The 25,454-nt window shown below is 27.0% G+C and overlaps 1 protein-coding gene across 1 annotated transcript in view; it reads right to left on the reverse strand.

Annotated features, from left to right (window-relative positions):
* Window positions 1–369: 369 nt before the first annotated feature.
* LOC122850450 overlaps window positions 370–25,454 on the reverse strand; it is a 30,116-nt gene continuing 5,031 nt past the window's right edge. The window contains exons 4-6 of the mRNA XM_044149596.1: window positions 5,651–5,915; window positions 607–672; window positions 370–437 (exon numbers count right to left, since the gene is read on the reverse strand). Of these exons, the coding sequence (XP_044005531.1) occupies window positions 370–437; window positions 607–672; window positions 5,651–5,915 (399 nt within the window). The remainder of the gene's footprint in view (window positions 438–606; window positions 673–5,650; window positions 5,916–25,454) is intronic.

A 25,454-nucleotide genomic window follows, 5' to 3' on the forward strand; every position in this document is an offset into this window, starting at 1 on the left:
AATAATATTATTTATAAATGTACATCCGTACATATATAAATAATAATAACAATAAATAAATAATAAAAAATAATAATTATATATAAAATATATATAATAAAAAAATAATTATTATAATAATAAATAATAATAATAATAAATAAAATAATAGGGGTGGTTTTTTAAGGGTAGTTTTTTTGAGGGTAGTTTATCAGGGTAGTGTGCCGCGAGGGATAGTCGCGTATGGGCCTCGCAGAGTTTGTCGGTGCTCGAGGGGGGAACGCGAGCAAGCGGCCCAGAGGGAAAGGGGGCAGGTAAAAAAACGACCCCCAAAACCTGTTTTCTCATGCATCGTATACCATTTAACCTTACGCCACCCGCTATCTCTCCTTATACTCTACTTTCTTCATTCATACGATTAGTTGATGAGCTTCTATGGCTACTTATGCTTTCATCGTCTGTTGAATTTCAATAAGAAATATATAAATATAATATACTCAATAATAACCCGGAGAAGAATTTAGTTTTCACATTCTATATTTAAGAATTTATTATTCTTATTTAGATTATTATTATAGGATTCTATATTTATTTCCAATATGTATAGGTATATATATTTATTATCACCTGATATTTCTTGTTCACTTTGATTGTAATTTATTGAACTTTGACGACTACTTCCACTTCCATCAACTTTTGAATCAATATAAAGAAATAAAATATACATTTAGAAATTGACAAATAAAATCATTCATATCTCCAGTAAGTACTATTCATATTATTTATGTTTTATTAATATAGTTTATTCATTTATTGAATAATAAAAATACAACCATTTTTTAAAAACATAACTAACATATAAATAATTATTATATAATAAATAATTCAATTATAATTTTTTTTTTTTTTTTTCTATAACCTATTTTTTTTGGGTTGACAAAATTTAGTTTTTTAATTTTGAAATATACTTTATTATATTTATAATATTATAATTATATACTATAATTTACTATTATAAATTGAATTTATGATTATCATGTAGAAAATCTGACGGATATGAAAAAAGTAATGAATCAAATTCACAAATCAAGAGGCAAAACAAAAGACATTCTTGGTTTCTCCAAGAAAAAAAAAAATATCTGTTTAAAACATTTGAAAAAAAACGACATTAAAAAGAAAATTGCTAAATCGAAAAATTTAAAAGTATTGTATATTGTTAATTTTATTTTTCAAATCCATTTTACAAATGCTTATCAATTAATATAACCACTCGTACAATTACGTTCTAGAGTCCAGTTGATCAAGCAACGATTGCAATAACAAACGATATTATAAAAGAACAACAGGATCCTAAAAGTATCGAAAAAAAAAAAAAAAAGCCAAATAAAACCCATGGTGATTCACTTAAGGCAGTATGTCAAAATCTTGAAAAAAAATTCCTTCTCACAGATTTTGATCAAAGAAGGCTTATTTTTTAAGTGAAATAAAGATCTATTTTAGCAAATTTTTTTTGTTATTTTCTACCACGATTTGACCGAGACAATTAGGGTCAAAGTTGACAACAATTTAACACTTTAACACACAAGTATAGGAAGCATCGGCACGTTTTCACTTCTATTGAAAAAACGCTCTTACAGAAAACCTCTATTTTACTACAGCTTATACTTCTTTTAATAACAAAAATAATTTTAAAAAAATCATTGATTTCTACCACGAATTTTAAAAGTTATTAATTATTTAAGACGAAAATTTAGGGTCAAAAACAGTCAAAAAGTACCAGGCAAAGCATTGAAAATCTGCTGAAGTAGTATTAGTGTTATTATTATTCATTAATAAATTCATTGATTTTTTAATCATATATGTTTCCTTTTCATTCCAACAGCGACGCATCAATACACACCTTTCAAATGACTTTGATTCAACTGATGAAGAAATCGAGGTAATGAAATAAAAAACAATTTATGATTTATTTATTCATCATACGCTTACATTAGATATTAGAATCCAATTGAAGGAGCAACCGAAATTATTCCGCAAACAGATTATAATATCTATTTTTACTTTTTACAGAACTCACTATTAAAGGAAATGTATGACTCAGACTTGAGTTCTAAGAGTGTAGGAGACACAACAAATTCACCAAGTGTCTCTTATCAGTTGAATGATGAATCTTACCAGGATAAGTCACGTTCAAATTCATATCGGTCAGAGATTGAAGACTCTCTGCATAAATCACCTTCGGTGAGTATGATTTTTTTTTTTATGTTACATAATTTATTAATAAATTATAAATTTATAAATTAATTTATTAATAAATTATAAATTTATAAATTTATAAATTAATTACAATTTTTCTTAATTTCTGTTATTTTCACAGCCTATGCAAGAATCACTGTCTGCTTTTACCATAAATTATAAAAAAAAATTTGAAGAACGAAAAAAGATATTAGAAAAAGTTTTAAGTTTTTTTTCTAGAGGACAAGCCATTCTTGCAACTTTATATGAAGAAGAACAAATAGAGGTGCTTCAACTCCGCGAAATTTCAAGAAACAATGATTTTCTTAGTGATTCTCTATTCAACCCAACTGGTTCATTTTATCACCAAACCCAACAGCCGACTTACGAAGATAAAATGATACCTGATCCAATCGTACCTTCAAAAATGAAGTCAGGAAATAAAGATACATCATGGCAGTTTGTATGTAAACGTGAAGATTTAGAAAATAATAATTTTCAATGAATTTTCAAATAAATACATATAATTTATAGTGCAAAAATATATTTAATTGAAATATAGAAAAAAGTTTTATTATGGTTTGAAAAAAATTAAAATAATTATTTACTTTATATTGAGAAAAAAATTTAGAAAAGATTTAGAAAAAATATAAATTAAAATTAAAATATATACAGTTTTGAACATACTAAAATTAGATTTAAAAAAAATTTGCAAAAAATAAAGAAAAAATTTAGAAAAAGTTGAATACCAAACTTGTACATATTCGAAATTTAATTTTAGTATGTCAAAAACTGTATTTCCATTAGATTTGATTTATATTTACTTCATATTAATTTATATTAATATATATTATATATATAGATAATATATATATACCAAAATATAAATATATCCTAATCAATAAAATTTATTATAGATTTTTAAAAAATATAAATTATACATTTATAAAAAAATTTAAGTCTGGTCGTCACGGTTAGATAGCGCATAGACCTCCACTTTAGGCTTTAATGAAATGAAAAAAATTATGTGCCGAATATTACATGTGTTGGTACCGTAAGATATAACACCCCCACAGTAAAACCGTTCGCTCAGGGAGCGTATAGCATACGTAAGCGTGCGGCTTATCGTAGATATAATTTTGATTTATGAATTGACCTTAAGTCCAATTTGATGAATCTGGAGTAAGAATTTTTCTTATTAGCAATAATAAAAAGAAAATGACAATCTTAAAGATTCATATTATTTCATAACTATAGTTAATTATTATATATTATTATTTCATAACTATAGTTAATTATTATATTTTATTATTTCAATTTTTTTTTTATTGTCTTTATTCGTTATTATTATAAATATTTTTTTTTTGTTTGTTTCGGTTTTTTTTTTTATAAAAATTTTGTATACCGGAAGTATTTTTATTCAATTTTTTTTTATTTTTATTAGCTAATTTCAGTATTTAATTAAGAAGTGAAGAAGGTGAATAATTGAGATGACGGAGTAAGGGTCCTAAGACTGATACTCTTTCATCTAATATGTATGTTAGTTAATCATAACTTAATAACTTAGTATTGGTAAATTTAGTACTTAAAATTAGGTTAATGATTATAGACCCTTAGCCTATGCTTTCAAAAAAAAAAATTTTTTTTTTTTTTTTTTTTATGGTGTAAAATATGATAGTTTAAGATAGAGTTATATAATTTGAAAATGTAGTGAAGAAAAATTAAACAGAATCTAGCTTTTGATCGATTAGAAAGTTTCAAATAACTAGTGTTTGACTCGTGTTCCGAAATTACTGGATTTGATTAGTTCTTCTTTTGGTTTCACTGGTGAGTATGTTCATTGTGGCTGTTGGGTCATGCAATATAGTGAATTAATATATGTATATTTTTTTTTATTTTAAAAAGAAAAAGGTGTTCGTGTTTTATCCTATGATTTTTAGTTAATTCGAGTTTTCTTCAAGTTCAACATCGATTATTTCGTTTTCAGAGGGTCGTACGACAGTACCAGTATTATCTTCTTCATCTGAAGTAGCATAGTGCATTTCTTGTTCATCTGATGTGTCATAAATCAGTTCCGCTTCGTTTTCTGTAGAAATTACTCTTGTTAAAGGTGGTTGAATGAGGTGAAGTTCTTAAGAGGTAGTGGGGACATTTGAGACTTCATCCCCGGAATTAGGTTGTGGGTGATTTTTGACACTATTGATGTGTAACATTGCTTGTTCTGAAGCAGCTTGCTTAGCTATTTTTTTGCTGAAACCCCATCCGAAACGGGTATGAATTTTTCCATCTATTTTGTATGTGACTGCAGTTCTAAAAGTAGTAAAGTGTGGAGGTCCTGTGGTTCCCACTTCACTATACTTTGGGCTTGCATTGTGTTTAGTTTGGTGTTCATGGAGAAGCACTATTGCGTTTTTTTGCAGTGGTTCTTGGTTGATGCACCCTACTTGTTTCTCGCTTTTTAAATACTGCTCAAGTTTTCTACATCTCTTGCTTTCTTTATGTTTTCCTTGTGGTGCACGTTCTGCACGTTCTACATACAATTTTCGTTCTATTTGTTCTGTTTCGGAGGGAAGCCCTTGCTCTGCTGTCCTTTTAATTATATTTATTATCTCTCTACCAGCCTCTTGTTTAGCTTTGATATCATTCATGCCTGTTCGAAAACCTTGCCATTTCCACATTGTCAGTTGACAAATGAATAGTGTGGGATCACGACGGTGTAGGTCTCTGAGTTCTCCACCAAGTTTTATGTTGTTTTCGGAGCAATCATCAGAAAATCATTTATCTTTTGTAAAAAATCAATAATCATTTGTGGTTGTATGGTAAAGAATTTTATTGATTCTTTATCCAATATAGCATTATCGACCAGTTACCATAATCAATGGTAATACAGATTTTTTTTTTATATATATTTTTTTTATTTGATGGTAACTACCGGTTTTACGCGACCTGTCTTGTAGTTGTATCAATTCGTATATATATAATATATATGTATTTATATATATATATATCTATATATTTTTGTTGTTCACTCATTTACTTGTTTTTATGGTGTGTACTGTATAGTTGTTCTATATTAATTACACATATCATGCACATTACGTATTGTCAAGTACTTATTATTTTATTAAAATATTGTAATTTACCTATAAATATATTATTATTTTTTTTTTTCAAATTATAAATTAAATCAGAGTTGGCAAAGAAAATTATTATTAATGAATGGTTATCTTTGTGGACAGGATGTTTATATTTTTCGGGGGGGTTGTTTACTCACATCCCCCTTTTTCTTATCTTGCAAAGAAAATTTTTATTAATAAATGGTTATCTTTGTGGACAGGATGTTTATATTTTTCATCATCTGCCCATTCACGAGCTTCCTCGCATTCTATTCTGAATCTTGTGAGGTCTTGAAGTTTCCCTGAGTATTCATGTATACCCTTGCATAGTTCCTTCAAAAAGGTCATGCGATGAGTTATCTCTTGCATTCTCATTGATCTCTGCTTTGCTAATCTTTCTTCTTTTTTTCTATTTTCTTGTTCCGCCATTTTTCTAGCTTTTTCTAAATGTAATTCTTCGAATTGTTTTGTTAGAATGTCTTCTTGACTTGTATGTTCGGCTATTTCTGGGCTTATAACCCCTGAAAGCTTTCGATTTTTTGTAGAACTATGTGATGATTCATTGAAAGTTTGATATTGACTGAACTGTTGATTTGTTAATTAGTAATTGTTTATAAAAAATTCTAAAAATTTGAATTTATAAACTACTTGATTTGCTTTGTATGGATAAATTGAAATGATTATTGAAAGTTTGATATTGAGTGAACTGTTGATTTGTTAATTAGTAATTGTTTATAAAAAATTCTAAAAATTTAAATTTATAAACTACTTGATTTGCTTTGTATGGATAAGTTGAAATGATTATTGAAAGTTTGATATTGAGTGAACTGTTGATTTGTTAATTAGTAATTGTTTATAAAAAATTCTAAAAATTTGAATTTATAAACTACTTGATTTGCTTTGTATGGATAAATTGAAATGATTATTGAAAGTTTGATATTGACTGAACTGTTGATTTGTTAATTAGTAATTGTTTATAAAAGATTCTAAAAATTTGAATTTATAAACTACTTGATTTGCTTCGTATTGATAAGTTGAAATGATTATTGAAAGTTTGATATTGACTGAACTGTTGATTTGTTAATTAGTAATTGTTTATAAAAAAAATTTAATTGTACCAATTGTGTGGTTTATTAAAATAATATTGAATAAGTTATTAAATTGTTATTTAATAATTAAAATTTATTCACTCTCTTTTTTTTTTTTTGTTGATGAGTGTAGAGAAAATCATTTATCTTTTGTAAAAAACCAATTATCATTTGTGGTTGTATGGTAAAGAATTTTATTGATTCCTTATCAAAAATAGAGTTATTGACCGATTACCATAATCGATAGTAATACAGATTTTTTTCTTTGTATATTTTTTTTTTTTTATTTAGCTTCATGGTAACTACTGGTTTTACGCGACCTGTCTTTTGGTTGTACCAATTCGTATATATACATATATATATATGTATTTATATATGGGGCATTCCAGGTCAAATCACCGAGTCATCGGCCTGACCCCTACCGATTCACTTGGAAATTTTTTTCTAGGTGTATTTTGGACCAAAAAACGACCTTATTTTTTTTTAATTTTTTTCCACCATTTTTACACCATAAAATAATTTTTTTTTTCCTACTATCGAGTATTTCTCAAATTAGACCAGGTTTAAAATTCTGAAATTTTTCTCATATCATCTCGAGGTAAAAACAAGTCACCCATAAAACTTTGGGAATGGGCCGAGAATAATAACTAATTTTTTTATAACTGATTAAAAAAAACTTTTTTTACCAATTTTAATATAATCTAATTTTAGAATAATCTAATAATGGTTTCTTGTAGAAAAATCAAAAATAAAAATAAATGATATCTGGGCAAATTTAGGTTCTTTCCATATTTCGAGGGTAAAAGCTTCAAAAATTGAATTTTAAGCATCGCAGTTTTTCTATCTTTCCATCCTTAAATATAGGGAAAAACAAAATTCATCGAGATATTATTTATTTTTATTTTTGATTTCTCTACAAGAAACCATTATTAAATTTTTCTATTTTTAAAATTCGTAAAAAAATTTTTTTTCAATCAGTTATAAAAAAATTAGTAATTATTATCGGCCCATTCCCAAAATTTTATGGGTGACTTGTTTTTACCTCGAGATGATATGGGAAAAATTTCAGAATTTTAAACCTGGTCTAATTTGAGAAATACTCGATAGTAGGAAAAAAAAAATTATTTTATAGTGTAAAAATGGTGGAAAAAAATTGAAAAAAAATAAGTTCGTTTTTTGGTCCAAAATACACCTAGAAAAAAATTCCAAGTGAATCGGTAGGGGTCAGGCCGATGACTCGGTGATTTGACTTGGAATGCCCCATATATATATATCTATATATTTTTGTTGTTCACTTATTTACTTGTTTTTATGGTGTGTACATAGTCGTTCTATATTAATTACACATATCATGCACATTACGTATTGTCGAGTACTTATTATTTTATTAAAATATTGTAATTTACCTATATATATTTTTTTTTTTTTAATTATAAATTAAATCAAAGTTGGCAAAGAAAATTATTATTAATGAATGATTATCTTTGTGGACAGGATGTTTATATTTTTCGGAGGGGTTGCTTACTCACATCCCTTTTTTCTTATCTTGCTTTTATACGTGACTATTTGCTGATGATTAATTTAGTTGGTTGTGTCTTTGTTTTTAATTCGTCGATGAGATCGAATATTTTGACGATTTGCTTATCTAAATTGACGACGAGTTTTTAACTTTTGTGTATGATTTGATTTTTTTTTTCGGCCGGATGTTTGGTCATTTGTTTATTCTACCGATTCTTGGTTCTTTTTGTTTTTTTTTTTTTTTTTAAATATATTATTTGGGTTTTAGAGTTTGTTTTATTCCCTTTTCTGTAATTCTATATTTCTAGACATAACTTCTCGCGACACGAAATTATTATATATATATTTTTTTTATTACTTTTTTATTTTTAATACATTGTATTTTTCAATGTTCTCTTTTTTTCTAAGTGTTTTTTTTTTATTTTTTTTTTTTAAGATCACGTAATGCTATGTCTAACATAGGCACGTTTGCGCAACGGGTTACGTGCTTGGGCCCGCGACTTGTTGCCTCCTATGCTCTATACGTATATACATACTGCGGTTGGTTATATATATATACATAGTCGAGTGTATATATAGATATTGATTTTATTATTATTATTATTTTTAAATATATATATTTTGTTAAATTTGCGTATTTTACTTTATTGTTCATTTTTATTTTATTATTATTTATTATCATTTTTTTTTTATAAGAGGGGATTAATTTTAAAATTTTTTTTTTTTTATTTAATAATTTTATGAAGGCTGTGATTTTTATTTTAATAAAAAGACCGTAAGTCTATATGTATTTTCATTTTATCACCGCGCGATATCCCTAAAAAATCAAGCCAGAAAACGGACGAGCCCCCATGTAATAAATTGTGAAGTTAACGTTGAATAACGATAATAATTTTCACAATTTACCTTCTTTTTATTTTTAAGTTTTAGTTTCGCCCTGCACAATTAAGTAACAATAAGCGGGATTAAAACCAAGGGAAAATTTTGTGGTGATAGGAATAAAGAAAAAGGGATTAAAGTTCCAATAAATTTTGAGACACAACTTTGATATTGATAATGCAAATTATATAGAATATATATATATTCAAGAGAAATTATAAAACTTGAGTACAGTATGATTATATTTTGATTGAATATTTCACCAAGACTATCTCGCGATGAATTTACGTTAATAAAATATGTTAAGTACTTGATAATTTTTGACAATTACATTTATGACACTGGAGTAATAATTTTAGTAATTACTTACATTTATATGACAAAAAAAAACGTGTGACAATCGGATTGACTTATATGTGGCCAAAACTTGAAAAGCGGACTCTGACGGTGCGACCAAGGCCTCTTCGCAATACTTAGAGCTTCAGGTAAATTGATGTCGTGTTTGAAGTTGAATTGTTGTTCGTATAATTGATGTTAGAAATGTAATGAGTTTACTTGTATACAATGATTTTAATATACTTGAATTTTATATTGAGATGAGATTGATTTTATACTTTATACTTTATACTGATGAAAAGAAAATGAAAATTTAGACTTAGAAATCCTGAGTGCTTGTACAGAGATTTAGACTAAGTCAATTATATGAATTATTCAGAAAGCAATTATTGGGTGCTAATCGATCGTAACTGTGGGTCAGTAGCTCGATTAGTTCCAATTAACTGTTTGGCTGTGATGAATAAACTGCCCTGATTTCGTGGACTAATTCTTAAGTTCTTTAATTTTCTAACTAGATTCCCTTAACCAGATTTCGGGTTAATCGACCTGTCAGATTCCGTGCTTTCCATTAATTAAAATATTTAGTTAATTAATTTTAACGCATGTTTATATTTATTTTAATGATAAAATTTAGCTTGATTTTATCAGCTAATAAAATTAGATTACTTGGTCTGTTAAATATTTTAAATATTGTTCGGAGTTTTAGGTAGTCGTTGATTGGTCATATTACTTAAAATTAGTTTTCGATTATATTTTATAAAAATAGTACATAGATAAAATATTTTGTATTTTTCCAGATATAATGGAATTATTTATTTTACAACTTATAGTTGTATTAATTTTAAATTGTATTTCAAACTAGATTCATAAAATTAGTTGCGTTCAGAATTTATAATTTTCTGTTGGTATGCATGTAATAAATGGTGTAGTTCACACTGAAATTAGTGGCGGGCCTTATTTTAGCTGTTGAGGTCTGTTCATTACGGGTAGATGGCGCGTAGACCTCCACTTTAGGCTTTAATGAAATGAAAAAAATTATGTGCCGAATATTACATGTGTTGGTACCGTAGGATATAACAGATTCAAAGAAAAATAAAAAAGTGTTGAAAAAGAGCTTCAAGAAGCTTTTGCTTCCTCAATTTTCCTAAAATAATTCTACTGGCTTTCTTTTCTTTTATCTCAATTAACTTTATTGTGTCATTGTGTCATTTTATTTTATTGTTGTTGTAATTTTATTGTTGTTGTTTTATTATTGTTGTTGTTACATGTAAGCTTATCGTTCGAACAAGATTTATTAACTAGCTCAATTAAATAAAAAAAAAAAAAAATATGTTAAAAATAAAATATAAATTGAATTTATCATAGATTCTTCAAAAATATAAATCATATTTATATTATATTTCAATTTGTTATATCCTACGGTACCAACACATGTAATATTCGGCACATAATTTTTTTATTTCATTAAACCCTAAAGCGGAGGTCTACGCGCCATCTACTCGTAATGAACAGACCTTAATCGCTAAAATAAGGCCCGCTATTAATCTCAGTGTGAACTACACCATTGCATACCAACAGAAAATTATAAATTCTGAACGCAACCAATTTTATGAATCTAGTTTTATAAATATATTCCATTGTATCTGGAAAAATACAAAATATTTTATCTATGTACTATTTTTAGAAAATATAATCGAAAACTAATTTTAAGTAATATGACCAATCAACGACTACCTAAATACTCCGAACAATATTCAAAATAATTAATAGACCAAGTTAGCTGATTTTATTAACTAATGAAATCAAGCTTAATTTTATCTTTAAAATAAATCTAAACATGCGCTAAACTTAATTAACTAAATATTTTATAATTAATGGAAAGCACGGAATCTGACGAGTCGATCACGCCTGAATCTAGTTAGAAAACTTAAGAATTAGTCCACGAAATAAGTGTGAAACAGCGACAAGGCCCCCCTTTAAAAGAGGCCACACGTCCGAAATCAAGCAGTTCATTCAGTTCATTCATCACAGTCAAACAGTTAATTGGAACTAATCGAACTACTGACCCACAGTTACGATCGATTAGCACCCAGTAATTGCAAACTGAATTAAAACTCATTTTATTAACTTAGCCTAAATCTCTGTACAAGCACTCAGGATTTCTAAGTCTCATTTTCAATTTTTAACAGTATAAAGTATAAACTCAATCTCATCTCAATATAAAATTCAAGTATTTTAAAATCATTTCATTCAAGTAAAATCATTACATTTCTAACATCAATTATACGAACAACAATTCAACTTCATACACGACATCAAGCTGCCTGAAGCCCTAAGTATTGCGCAGAGGCCTTGGCCGCACCGTCAGAGTCCGCCTTCCAACTTTTGGTCAAATAAAAACCAAAACCAATTGTAATACGTTTTTTCGTCATACAAATGTAAGTAATTATTAAAACTATTATTCAAGAATCATAAATGTAATCGTCAAAAATTATCAAGTACTTAAACTATTTTATTAACGTAAACTCATCGCGAGATTCTTTAAAAGGTAGTCTTGGTCAAATATTTAATCAAAATATATTCATACTGTATTCAAGTTCTATAATTTCTTTTGAATATATATATATTCCATATAATTTTCAATATCAAAATCAAAGTTGTATCTCAAAATTTATTAAAACTCTAATCTTTTTTTCTTTATTCCTATCACCACAAAATTTTCCCTTGGTTTTAATCCCGCTTATTGTTACTTAATTGTGCAGGGCAAAAATAAAACTTAAAAATAAAAAGAAGGTAAATTGTGAATATTATTATCGTTATTCCACGTTAATTTCCCAATCTATTACAAATTAAATGTTATATTTTTATATTGAATAAAATAATTAAATTTAAGTTATGAATTTATAATAATAAACCTATAAAACTGTACGTACAATGTATAATAAATTTACACCGAAAAATATATTTAATTTAGAAATAAAATTTTAAATTGGGTTTGTTATAGATTTTTCAAAAATATAAATTATATTCGTTTTATATTTCAATTGAATATTCTATTTTTATATTATATTTTGACAAAATTTAAAATAAATTTAATTTACATTTTGAAAAAATCTATTCAACTCATATTTGATTTTCAAATTAAATATTTTTTTTTTCACGATATATGTATATGTATTAGACCTGTCCAAAAAAAAAGAATTTTTTTGTTTGTACCCTCCTGAGGTCTAAATTTGTTCTTTATGATGACACAAAAAAAAAAAAATAAAAAATTTAGGTTTTTTTTTGAGCCTGTCCATCGGGTTTCTGTATTTCCCATTTGATTAACACGCGCGCGTATGGCTGTATATCTTTGACTTTGCATAACACAGTCGGTTTTAATCCTAGAGAGTTGATATTAGTCTCATTTTGTAGCTTATGAAAATACCTTCAAATTGTCACTGTACATTTTTTTTGTACTGTTTTTTTTTTTTTTTCGTCTCAAAAAAAGCTTGAAAATCATGATTTGCAATTTAACTGCTAAACATATTTTATTTAACATAAAAATTTTTTTCTTTATCAAGCTCAACAATTTTATACTTTCGAATAATAATACTTACACTACTAATAATAATAATAAAATACGTTTACAAGTTAAATTGCATATACCTATAAAGTCATGATTTTTGAGGTTTTCTTGAAACAAAACTATTAACAGTACAAAAAATGTACACTGACAATTTAAAGGTATTTTCATGAGCTAAAAAATGAGATTAATATCAACTCTCTAGGATTAAAACTGACTGAGTTATGCAAAGTCAAAGATATACAGCCATACGCGCGCGTGTTGATCAAATGAGAAATACAAAAACCCGATGAGCAGGCTCAAAAAAAATCCTAAAGAAAAAATTTTTTTATTTTTTTTTTTGTGTCATCATAAAGAACAAATTTAGACCTCAGGAGGGTACAAAAAAAAATTCTTTTTTTTTGGACAGGTCTAATATGTATATTATATATTATATATATTCAATTTATAATTCATTTTTGAATCAATTATATTGTTTTCACTTTATTTGTATATGTAAAATGATAAATAATAAGAAAAAAATATTTACAAAATCGTTCGAGTTTAAATTTCTATAAGTAATCTATATAAGTTATTGATTTTTAATATTTTCGAAACACAAATATAAATGTAAAAACCAAAATATAACTGTTTAAAAAATGTAATTTATGTAATGTCATTTTATTTAGAGATCTTATTTTAGTTGCATATTTTTAAAAAACAAAAAATAATAATTTTATTTTAAATAAATTTACATACATTTGCTAAAGTCAATGTTAACTGAAAAGGCCCAAGTATATTACTGAACTATAAAATTTAATTGCAGAGTCTTTTCAAAAATATGAATTAAACTAAATATATAATTCATTTTTTGTCTTAAATTTATCAAGTTGAAAAAATATAATAAATGAAAATTATAAATATATTTATGTAAATTATATTTACGGTAAGTATCGGCTTACTTAAGTCTTCAAATGAATTTACGAACTCAATAAACTAAAAGTAAATTTCTAATAAATTTAATTTTAGTATGCCCAAATCTGTGTATATTTTAAATTTAATTCAAATTTTTTCTAAATTTTTTCTGAATATAAAATAAATTTATTTTAAATTTCCATTAAATATATTTTTTCCACTTGGGAATTTTATAAAAAAAAAAAATTTTTTAATTGTTTAAACAATTCAATTTTTTTATCTATATAATTAATAATTTATTTGACTGAAAAAACTACACCATAAATATCTGACATCACCAGGACTTGAACGCGGTAGCTTTTAGTTGAAACTCCGGAGCCTTACTTACTTAACCATAGCAGCAATAATCAGAGATGAGGAAAATTTGTTCTACTTGGATGTACATTATAATCATAGCAATCCAAGAATCAACCGACACTCGGCCGATATATAAATTTTTTTTTTTCATTAACCCCGGAATATATTTTAATAATATATGAAAAAAAATTTTCTTTCTTGAAATTTTCGTTATGTAAAAAAAAAATGAGTAGCTGTTATACAGTATATAATTGAATAAAAAATTTTCAATATTAAATACATAACAGCGGCTCTCAATATATATTCACATATGTCGAAAGAATAAAAAATAATCAATTTTGGTGACCCAAAGAACAATCGACACTCGGCCGACAAATGGAAAGTCAAGTTCACCAATCTTTAATGTGCCAACTCTTGGCTCAATTATATATTCCCAGTCTTGGCCGCCCAATAATTAACCAAGACTCGGCCGATGAATTGTCGATCAATGGCTGGCCAGGCCTTAATGAGCCAAGCCTTCTGAGTCTTGGCCACCCACTAATTTACCAAGACTAGGCCGATAAATGGCTTGATAAGAGCTGACCACCTTTTCTTCAACCAATGGTCGGTCAAGCATTGGAATACAAGCCTTGGTAAGCAAATAACCAGCAATGAGTCAGCCAAGTCTTGGCCCATGGATGGCGCATGATTGCCTGCCATTATTGGGACAAGACTTGGCCGTGTTGTGAGTCTTGGCAATTCCTACCTGGGGAGTGCAGCATTTAGTTTGCCATAAATTAGCAATGAAGAGGTGGAGACTGGTATCTTACAAGTAAATCCGAATTACTTTAGATTAACCATATATATGTAAATATATATATTTCAAATAAATATTACATTTACTTCGAATTATAATAAAATATCAGTTGATACACATACAGATACAGGCTCAGACGCAAGTTCATTAAGTGCAATATCTAGTGTATCATGGAATATTGATGAAAAGAACGAGACAGGTATAATATAAGCAAATTTAAAGTATAATTATATTTATTTCCATTTAAATTATGAGTATATATATATATATTGTTCAATCAATTATCAAAATCTAAATTTTATAATTACAAGTCATGAAATTTTATTAGATGATATAACCGAAAGTGATGATAAAACAAGCTGCAGTTGTAGTGGTGAAATTTTATCTGATGATGGTATGATTAGCCCCAAGTGAAAAAAATATATTTATTGGAAATATAAAAAAAATTTAATTTATATTTAAAATATATGTGAATTAAATTTGATTAATGTTTTAAAAAATATAAATTAAATTTAATTTACATGTAATTTATATTTAATTCATATGTAATCTATATCTATACAAAAAGTAAATTTATTTCATATTTTTGGGAAATATAAATTAAATTTGAAGTACATCCAAATTTTTTTTTTGCAATGTCGAAAAAAAAAAAATTTTAAGTAAATTTATTTTATGTTTTGAAAAAATATAAAATACATTTACTTTTCGTATAGATATAGATTACATATGAATTAAATGTAAATTACATGTAAATTAAATTTAATTTATATTTTTTAAAACATTAATTAAATTTAATTCACATATATTTTAAATATAAATTAAATTTATTTTATATTTCCAATAAATATATTTTTTTTACTTGGGAGCGATGATGATACAAGTAAGTTTTCCATTATTAAATTCTTGTTTATTAATATTTAAAAACTGATAAAATACTAAAATTATATAATCACGGATTCATAAGATGATAGAAGTTACGGAAGCTATGGAATAACAGCGTGAGTTGTGATACAACAGCTGAAACATCAGGTGACAATAAGATACAAGTTATAAATACATAATATTTTTACTGACATACAACAAACAGTCTTAACTTTTAAGATTTTTTTAACAGATAATAAAAGAGGTGATGGCAGTTTACTAAATGATGATACAAGTGAAAAAGGTTCGGTAATTTTTTGGAACTTAAAAATACAACAAACAGTCTCAACTTTAAATACTTTTTTAACAGATGATGAAAGAAGTTATGACAGTTTACTAAATGATGATACAAATGAAAAAGGTTCAGTACCTTTTTGTAATTTAAAAGTTGTTTATTTTATTTATATATAGCTTTTTCAACAGATGATGAAAGCATAACGAATTGAATGAACGTTTATTGAGTGACAATATGAATTCACCAATATATGAAAATGCGAAAATGACTGTTGGACAATATTCTTATCGTTTATTGAAAATATTTTTGGCAAACGCTATCACAAAAAAATGTTTTAGTCAAATTTTGGAGTTTGTTAGTGATGTGTTGCCAGATACAAACATCGTTCCGAGGAGTAAATATCGATTTGACCAACTTTTAGAAAAAAGTATTCCATCGTTTCATAGGTGTATAAAAAAACATAAACTATGTCAAGAGTGTGGGTACTATTTGGGAAAGTACTCGAATAACAATGGTCGAGAGTAAGGAAAAAGAATGTATCTATAATTATATTGAAGATTTACAAATGTCTATATGTATATTGTATATAAATGAAAAAATATATATAAATAAATAAATAGATAATTTTTTTCTATTAGGAATTCCGAATTATGCAACGCATGTGGTGGGAAAGAAGTTGATGGTTTATTAATTGAATATGATGTTGCTTCTTTTTTGACCGATGCGTTTGAAAAACAAAAGCTTTACGAACTGATTGACTCTCAATATGAAGAAAACATAAATCGTTATCATGAAGATCCAACCATAATAAGCGACGTATCGAGTAGTCAGCAATATTTGAAAATCGAGCGGGAAGCAAGTCTAAAAAAGTATGACATATTCCTACTGTGGAACACAGACGGTGTGCCAGTTTCTAAAAGCTCTTACGGACAGTTGTGGCAATATGCATTGTGTCAATATACAAATATTGAATATTCCTGCAAAAGTTAGACGTTCATTTCAGTTGGTTGCGGGTGTGTATTATAGTCAAAACCGAAGTCATCAGGATTTTTGCAACCATTTGTGAATGCTATTGAAAAATTGTCAACAAATGGTTTCGAGTGGTACCACCCTGAACTAGAAAAAATTCACAGTCGTGCAGTTGCTCCATTGTCAACCTTAGGGACGTTTCAGTTTTAGCTCTCTCAGTTTCGGCTAGTTTTGCCGAGTCAAATCAAAGTAAAATAAGGGACTTAAAATTTTTTTTAAATTTTTTTTCTAATTTTTCTTCAAGTTTAATTCTTATATTTTTTTATAATTAATTTTAGATATTTTCCTTATTGACAATTTACCCTAGAATTTGGATAGTAAAATGAGCTAGATATCGATTGTTTGGCTTCAATTACAGCTATAAGTAAAAAATCTAGCTAAGTAGAAAATTAAGCTGGTAAAATTATGTAGATATTGTGTGTTTGGCTATAATTAAAGCTAAGGAAAAGATGTAGCTGAAGGAAAAATTAAGCTGGTGAAATTATGTAGATTTTGTGTGTTTGGCTACAAATAAAGCTAAGTAAAAAATGTAGCTGAGTGAAAAATCTAGCTAAGTAAAAAATCTAGCTAAGGAAAAGATGCAACTAAAGAAAAAACCGAGCTGGTAAAATTATGTAGATATTGTGAGTTTGGCTATAATTAAAGCTAAGTAAAAAATGTAGCTAAGAAAAAGATGTGGCTGAAGAAAAAATTAAGCTAATAAAATTATGTAGATATTGTGTGTTTGGCTATAATTAAAGCCAAGTAAAAAATCTAGCAAAGCGAAGAATCTAGCTAAGGAAAAGATGTAGCTGAGGAAAAAATTAAGCTGGTAAAATTATGTAGATATTGTGAGTTTGGCTATAATTGAAGCTAAGTAAAAAATCTAGCTAAGGAAAAGTTTTAGCTAAGAAAAAAATCTGTCTAAAGAAAAAATTAAGCTGGTAAAATTATGTAGATATTGTGTGTTTGGCTATAATTAAAGCTAAGTAAAAAATCTAGCTAAGGAAAAAATCTAGCTTATTATTAATTAAAAAGTACAAATTATTCTAAGTCCCTTTTTTTACTTTTATTTGACTTCGCAAAACTAGCCAAAACTAGAAAGATAAAACTGAATCTACCTGAGAACAGTAGAATAGCATAAACTGAGATAAGCCGTGACCCTCACCACTGGGTGCCAAGAATCTGAATTTACTGTTTCCCAACCTTGGATCTTCCGGCAAAAGCAATGGTATTGAATCTGATAAATCAAGGAGGTGATTTTTCTTGTCCATTTTGCAAGCTTGAAGGTGAAACAAATTATGTTGGTCGCAGTCACAACCATGTATTCACGAAAAAATTATTAATTAAGGCACCGATGCAGTTAGAAAAAACCTCTTCTATTCTCGCGGTATGAAGAGTCTTTCAGTCGTCACGAGAATTCCTTGGATTGACTTGGCAAAGAATTTTCCACCAGACTATATGCATAATATTTTAAAAATTTTCAGTTTATTGTTTGACTTATGGTTTGACAGTAAAAATAACAAGAAAAAATATTATTTAAAACCAAAAATTCAAGAAATAATTAATAAAAAACTATCCGAGGTCAGAGTTTCATCTGAAATATCGCGATTACGAAGACCTCTTAATAAGAGGCAGTTTTATAAGTCAGCGGAAACTCAGACTTTAGCGATTATAATTTTGCCAGTTTTGTTAAAAAATAAATTAAAAGAAAAATACTACCAAAATCATTTATTATTGGTTAAAATTACATACAAATTTTTTCAACAAAAAATAACAGAACAAGAAATGAAACTAGGGTTCTTGTAAAAAAATTTTGTCACAATTCTCAATTCTTGTACGGTTTAAAAAAGTGTACTTTAAATGTACATCAATTAATACATGTACCAGAAGCTGTACGACTGTGGGGACCAGTTTGGGCATGGTCTAACTTTCCATTTGAAGATGGAAATTATTTTTTAACTCGTTTGACTCACGGTCCCAACAAAATAGATATTGAAATAGCCAACACGTTATGCTACTATAATTCTTTAAAAATACTAAATACAACTATCGTTACTAATGTTGATAATAATAACAATAATCATAATAATGTATCATCGCACCACGATATCCAAATATACCACGATAATTTCACAAGGGTTGTAAGGCCTTGAGTTTGATACAGGGCTATCAAAGGATGTGGAGGATAGGTTGTAACTTGAAATAATAGGAATAACACTTTAAATAAATCCACACTGTGGCTTGAATTCTATTAATATATTCACTTTATTATTTCACTAAAATTATAATTAATTGTATTGTATATTGTATATTGAGTTGACTCTAAAAAGTGTTGTCATGGACAGACACTACTATTTTATATTGTAGGTATAAAGAAATCCCGTTGTACGTGAATCAATATTAATTAGAGATGCAGTGTAAACGAGTGTTGAAGAGCAACTGATTTCTCAGTTTGTTGAAAATTGTTAAGTCCAAAAAATAGGTGTGTACTTAGTTAAAAAATTAGTTTTAATCGGTCAAAAATTAGTTCAAGCGAGGGTGTGTGTAGGTGGTGGGATTTTTAGACATAAAATTGGGCCTTGTGTGGTCCAAAGGGTGGCATAAAGTACCATGTGTAAACAAAAAATTTTACGACCGGAAAGTCCAAGACGTTTTCGTGAATTTATTTTATTTTAAATAGTTATAAATTCACATTTTTATTGTCGATTTTACGATCATTCTGTGTATCGAAAATACGTTAGTGCAGTTATTTGACAGATGTGAGATTTTCTCTAATTCTTGACAAATAATGTTTTTAAAATAGTATATTTCGTTACAAGTGCCCACTCAGAGAGTGTGCTTTCAACGAATTTGGAGGGGCAAGCACGAGCCTTGGCGAGTACCAAAGAGGAAGAGAAACTTGAGTTTATGGTTTGAAATAATATAATATAACATAAATTAAATCGTTTTTTAAAGTATTTTAGAAAAAATATAAACCAAAATTGTTAGTCACTTGTTATTTGAAATTGTATGATCTCACGATCTAGCAAAAAAACACAGAGTAATGTTTAGAACTTATCAACTTATTGTATTTTGTTTAAAAAATAAAAAGAATCAAAATCTGGTCAGTCTGGAACCAACAGACATGTGGTTCGACCTGGAACAAATAATAATAATAATAATAATAATGATAGAAATAATGATAACAATAATAATACAATAAAAACTCTTGGTTCTCCAAAATTGAATACTCTTCCAGATTCATATTGGTTTGCTGTTAATATTCTTTGGTCAGCTCTTCCTAAAAGACTATCGTCAGTAAAATTTAAAGTTTATTCAAGAATAAAAATTGGTTCGAATATATATACATCAAAAAAATATGAAAGAGAAAAAAAAAGAAACAACCATTGTATATCATGGGGTGATGACTTGTTCGGCATAATTCAATGCTTTATTGAATATGATAACAAATTATTTGTAACCGTTCAAAAACTAATTCCAATATCTTTATCCATAGAAAATGCCATTTTTCACGAATCAACTAAAACTCGATTTGAAGACTTTATAAAACCTGTACGTGAATCAAATAAAATACATGCCATTTATGGGAAAGAAATAAACGAAAAAGTATTCAAAGTTAAAAACTATATTTGTAGAATTAAAATAGTATATTATATAACTAGTATATTAACATAACTAATCGTGTTTTTAAATAATGGAGGTCTACAAAGAGGCTATCTCTTACGTTCGAGCATAGGCTGTTCATGAGGCTCACGGAATGGAGCAAGCCAGTACCATTTTTTGCTATTGGTGTACACTTTTCCTAATCTATTTTTGCTAAAGTAAAGATACTAAAGATACTAAGCTAAGGAAAAGATATATGAATTATAAAAAAAAGGTGCTAAGACAGAGCTACTTACATATTAACTAAATTTTTTGTTTTTATCATTATATATTACTAATTATATAATAGTATAATTATTACATATTTATAAAACAAACAAATATATCTATTCAGGAGACGTATTAGGAGCCAAAAAAATCCTTCGTTACTTATTTCTTTTAGGACAGAGTGTATACCGACACATCCAAGAAGAAGGTCTGCAACGGAATTATTGTGATCAAGAAGACTAGCATTGAAGACGCGAGTCGATTGTTAGTCCCTTTATCGTTTGTGCCACCGACTGATATTGTTAAAGTCTTTTGATCTTTAAAGAAAGAGATGCCAGAAGATTTCTCAGATCTATATCAATATTTTAGGAATACTTACGTCACTGCCCACTGGTGTAGTTCGAAAAGAGCGAGTGGGCCACGAGATGTACCCCCTCATTTTTATCCAATTTTGTGGAGCCACTATTATTCAGTGTTACAAAGTACCACTCGAACAAATAAAAAAAGAACAAGCGGAATTCGAAATTATGCTGCGACAACTCCAATCAGGACAGCAAATGAGAAAAGCTCAAGTTCCGAGGGTAAGAAAGGAATGTGTAATTATGTTGATTCTACCTTGTAGTTGTGGTTTATCCAAAATTAAATAGTAGAGAGTGTGTCAATCCGGATAGTCGCCTGATGATGTTGATAAGTAAAAATAATCCGATAGGTAACACAAAACTCGTAGCACAGAAAAACAACACCCCGAAAAAAGGTCACAAGCAATGTTTAGGATTCAGGAAGGATAAAATTTGTAGGAATAATAAATTGTCACAGTTTATTTATTTCGATTTTGAATCACGGTTAATATTATTTATTTATTATAATTTTGAAGAACCGAAGTTATTTCATTTATTTTTCAATCACTTAAAATGATCAATTATTTTCATTATAATTTTGTGAAATTTTATTAAGTATTCAATTCAAATAAAAAAAAAATTGATTTAAAATTTAATTAGATGTTTGTCGGATAAAAGTTATCACGAGTGTGACACTCCTCAAAAATTATTAATTAAAAATTCCCATAAAATTATAACTAGGGTAGGGATTATAAAAGTGGTACCATAGTTGAACCAATCAGATTTAAGAGTTCCTATGGTAGTCAGCATTTTACATTTGTTTAATTATTCAGTTAATAATAATTCAATAATTTTAAAGGATGCAGAATCTCGAGTTGCAAAGGTGACTTTGAAAAGTGCTTATAAAATAATCGTAAATAAAAATATATAATATTGTGAGAAACAAGTAAAATGATGGTTTTGATTAAAATGAATAAAAATAATTTTTGAAAAATAAAAAGAAAATTTTTATTTGCTGACTCGATATCTCCATGTGTTAAATTTATTAAATTATTATTTTATTTATTGATTATAAATTATATTAATCCCAAGACGTAACAAATTCTTTAAAAAGTTCTTAAAGAAATCCTTTATCAAAAAATATAAAAATGTTTGACTTTTATTTTTATGAAAATATGAAAAAAAAAAAAAAAATTTGTGAGCCACCTAGTCTCGCGGAATATGTGTAAATATCTTCGGCGTGTTGCTATCATTTAAAATAATAATAATAATTGGAATTGATGACACTTGTCATTTAATTTCTTTGGCGACTTGGTATTTTGAGTTATTCGAATAAATTGCATCAATTTCATTTGTTAAAATACCAAAGAAAAGCAGTAGCTAAGAAAAAGATGAAGCTAAGGAATTAATGCAGCCAAAAAAAATAAGTGGTAAGAAATATCAATTCTTTAGCTTCGTTTTTTCGTTAGCTACTGCTTTTCTTTGGTTTTTATTGATCTATTTAACAAATAAAATACATGTAATTTGTTTAAAAAATTAATAATAACCAAAGACAAGCAGTGGCCACGGAAAAAATAGAGCTAAGGAATTAATGCAGCCGAAGTAGTTTGAAAGTTAGCTGCATCAATTGGTTAACTCCATTTTTTTAGCTGCTGCCTTTCCTTGGTATTAACTTTATTTATTTGACAAATAATATTAATATGATTTATTTTGATGAATTTAAATACCACAAAAAAAGAGTAGCTAAGGAATTAATGCAGTCAAAAAAATTAAATAGTAAGCAACATTAATTTATATATATATATTTTCAAAGTAATTATAATTTATATTTAAATTATATTTTTCAAAAATATAAAGTAAATTTTATTTATATCAGGTTAATTTTGAAAAATGTAAAGAAAATTATAAATTTGACTAGAAAGATATAAATTGAATTTATTTTGGTATTTAAATAAATTTTTCCAAAAAATCTTTCCCAAGTTGATTACATATAAATCTTTAATCTTTAAATTTTATAGTTAAAATTGCAAAGAATAAATATATATTACTTTTTATTTAAATTATAATGGGAAATATTTAGTTATTTGTAATAAATTATTTACTAATGATTATAATTACTAATAATAAAAATTATTTGTTATATATGTGCAGCTGAAACGTTTAACTGAATAATGTTTAGTTAAAAAAAAATTTTTTATTGACTATACTATACTACTTACAGAAATTTACAACAAAAAAAGTAAATTGAGAATAAATTTTAGTTATATCTTTTTACGAATTTAAATGACGTAAATTTTCAATTTACTTTATAATTTTGAAAAATATAATTGAAATATAAATTATATTTATACTTTTTATTTAGAAAAAATATAAATTAAATTTGAATTGAATTTATTTTGTATCTTGATCATATCTACCATATCTCTAATTTTTAAACTTCGTAGTTGGAATTCCAAAAATAAAATATATAATGTGGATATAGTGGTTGGATGCCGTACGATGCGCATCGTCTCTCGTACTTATTTTACTAAATTTTCGATTTTTGATATTAAATAATTATTAATATATACTATATATTAATATAATTATATTTTTATATTTAATTATATTTAATTTTAAATAATTGATAATATATAATTATAATTTATACTTTTAGATTATGAACATCAAATTTATTTTTGAATCTTCGTAGTTGAATTCAAATTTAAATACATAATAAAATATTATAATGTTGGATATATGTTGTATCGTACTTGATGCGTCATCGGATTATGTATTATTTTTACGTAAATTTTCGATTTTGATATTAAAAGTATCATGTAATTAATTAATTAGATTAATTAATATATGTTATAGTATCCACCAGCTAAATATAATATTGTATAATGTTAGTAATATTTTTAATAATTAATAGTTTTTTATATATCAAATGATGAGTCGGTTGGTAACATAACCTCTCAGGCGTCATTGACTCAACGATAAGTTCATATACAATTTTATTAATACAATAATTGTTGTATGTTATTTAAAATAAAAAGTGATTAACAACTTGAATAATAAGACACATAAACATTATAAAGTGATAGTGTAATTAATAAATTGCGAAAGCATTAGAGACATAATATCTAAGAATAAGCGTGGTTTCTGTGTTAACCTAATTTGGTAGAATATCATGTTTAATTAAAGGGCGCAGTCTGTAAATATAAGCCGGCAACACTCACACTACTTATGACGCATCAGTAAAGTGAAAAGATTTTTGTGAGGGGGCGCTATAATTTTTTTATTTAACATGCGTTTGTAAGTACCCTTGTGACTCCAAAACGTCGCCCGGTATTGCGATTTAAAAACAACCTTAAAAAAATGAATTGACGCATAGAAGGACGTCGGAGTTAACTTGTTGAAACTTAGAAACAATGAGAAGCCTTGTGGTCTAGTGGTCAAGGCGTTGCCCGGAAAGCAAAAGATTCGGGTTCGATTCCCGGCGAGGGAACTTCGTTATTTTTTCTAAGTTTCTGGTTTTTTTTTTCAAAAAATGAATTGACGCATAGAAGGACGTCGGAGTTAACTTGATGAAACTTAGAAATAAAACGAGAATCCCTGTGGTCTAGTGGTCAAGGCGTTTGCCCGGAAAGCAAAAGACCCGGGTTCGATTCACGGAGGGGCAACTTCGTTATTTTTCTTTTGCTTTCCGGGCGAACGCCTTGACCACTAGACCACAGGGCTTCTCATTTTTTCTAAGTTTCATTGAGTTAACTCCGACGTCTTTCTATGCGTCAATTCATTTTTTCAAAAATTTATTTTTTTTTTTTAATCACCATTTTCCGACGAACAAAAGAAAACATATAAAAAATAATTTTCTTTGTTCTTAAAAAAAATGCTCAAAAAATTTTCTAAAAATTTTTTCTTTATTGCATCTATTTTCTTCTGGCTTTTTTAATCAAAGAGTGACGAAAAGATGAAAAAAAATATAAGTCAAAATATTTCTATGGGTGTTCCATTTTTCCCCGCTTTTCCCTATATAATTTGTCTGTTTTTTTTATGTATACGAGAACCATTGGGCGCGCTTCGCGCGCCTGTCTTTTCATACCAATTTAACGAAAAAAATAATACAAATGATGTAAACTATCAAAAAAACAAAAAAAAAAAAAAAAATACGAAAGATATCGCATTATATTTTTTCTATTACCAATTTTCATTTATCAATCTCTTTATTGATATAATAATTAAATAATATCAACAATAGAGCCACATGAGTAACAAACAATTTTTAAAAAAATTAAATTTCCTGCAACCTCATTTAACACAAAAGACATTTC

The sequence above is a fragment of the Aphidius gifuensis genome, linkage group LG2, assembly GCF_014905175.1.
Source record: "Aphidius gifuensis isolate YNYX2018 linkage group LG2, ASM1490517v1, whole genome shotgun sequence".
In the NCBI taxonomy this organism is placed as follows: domain Eukaryota; kingdom Metazoa; phylum Arthropoda; class Insecta; order Hymenoptera; family Braconidae; genus Aphidius; species Aphidius gifuensis.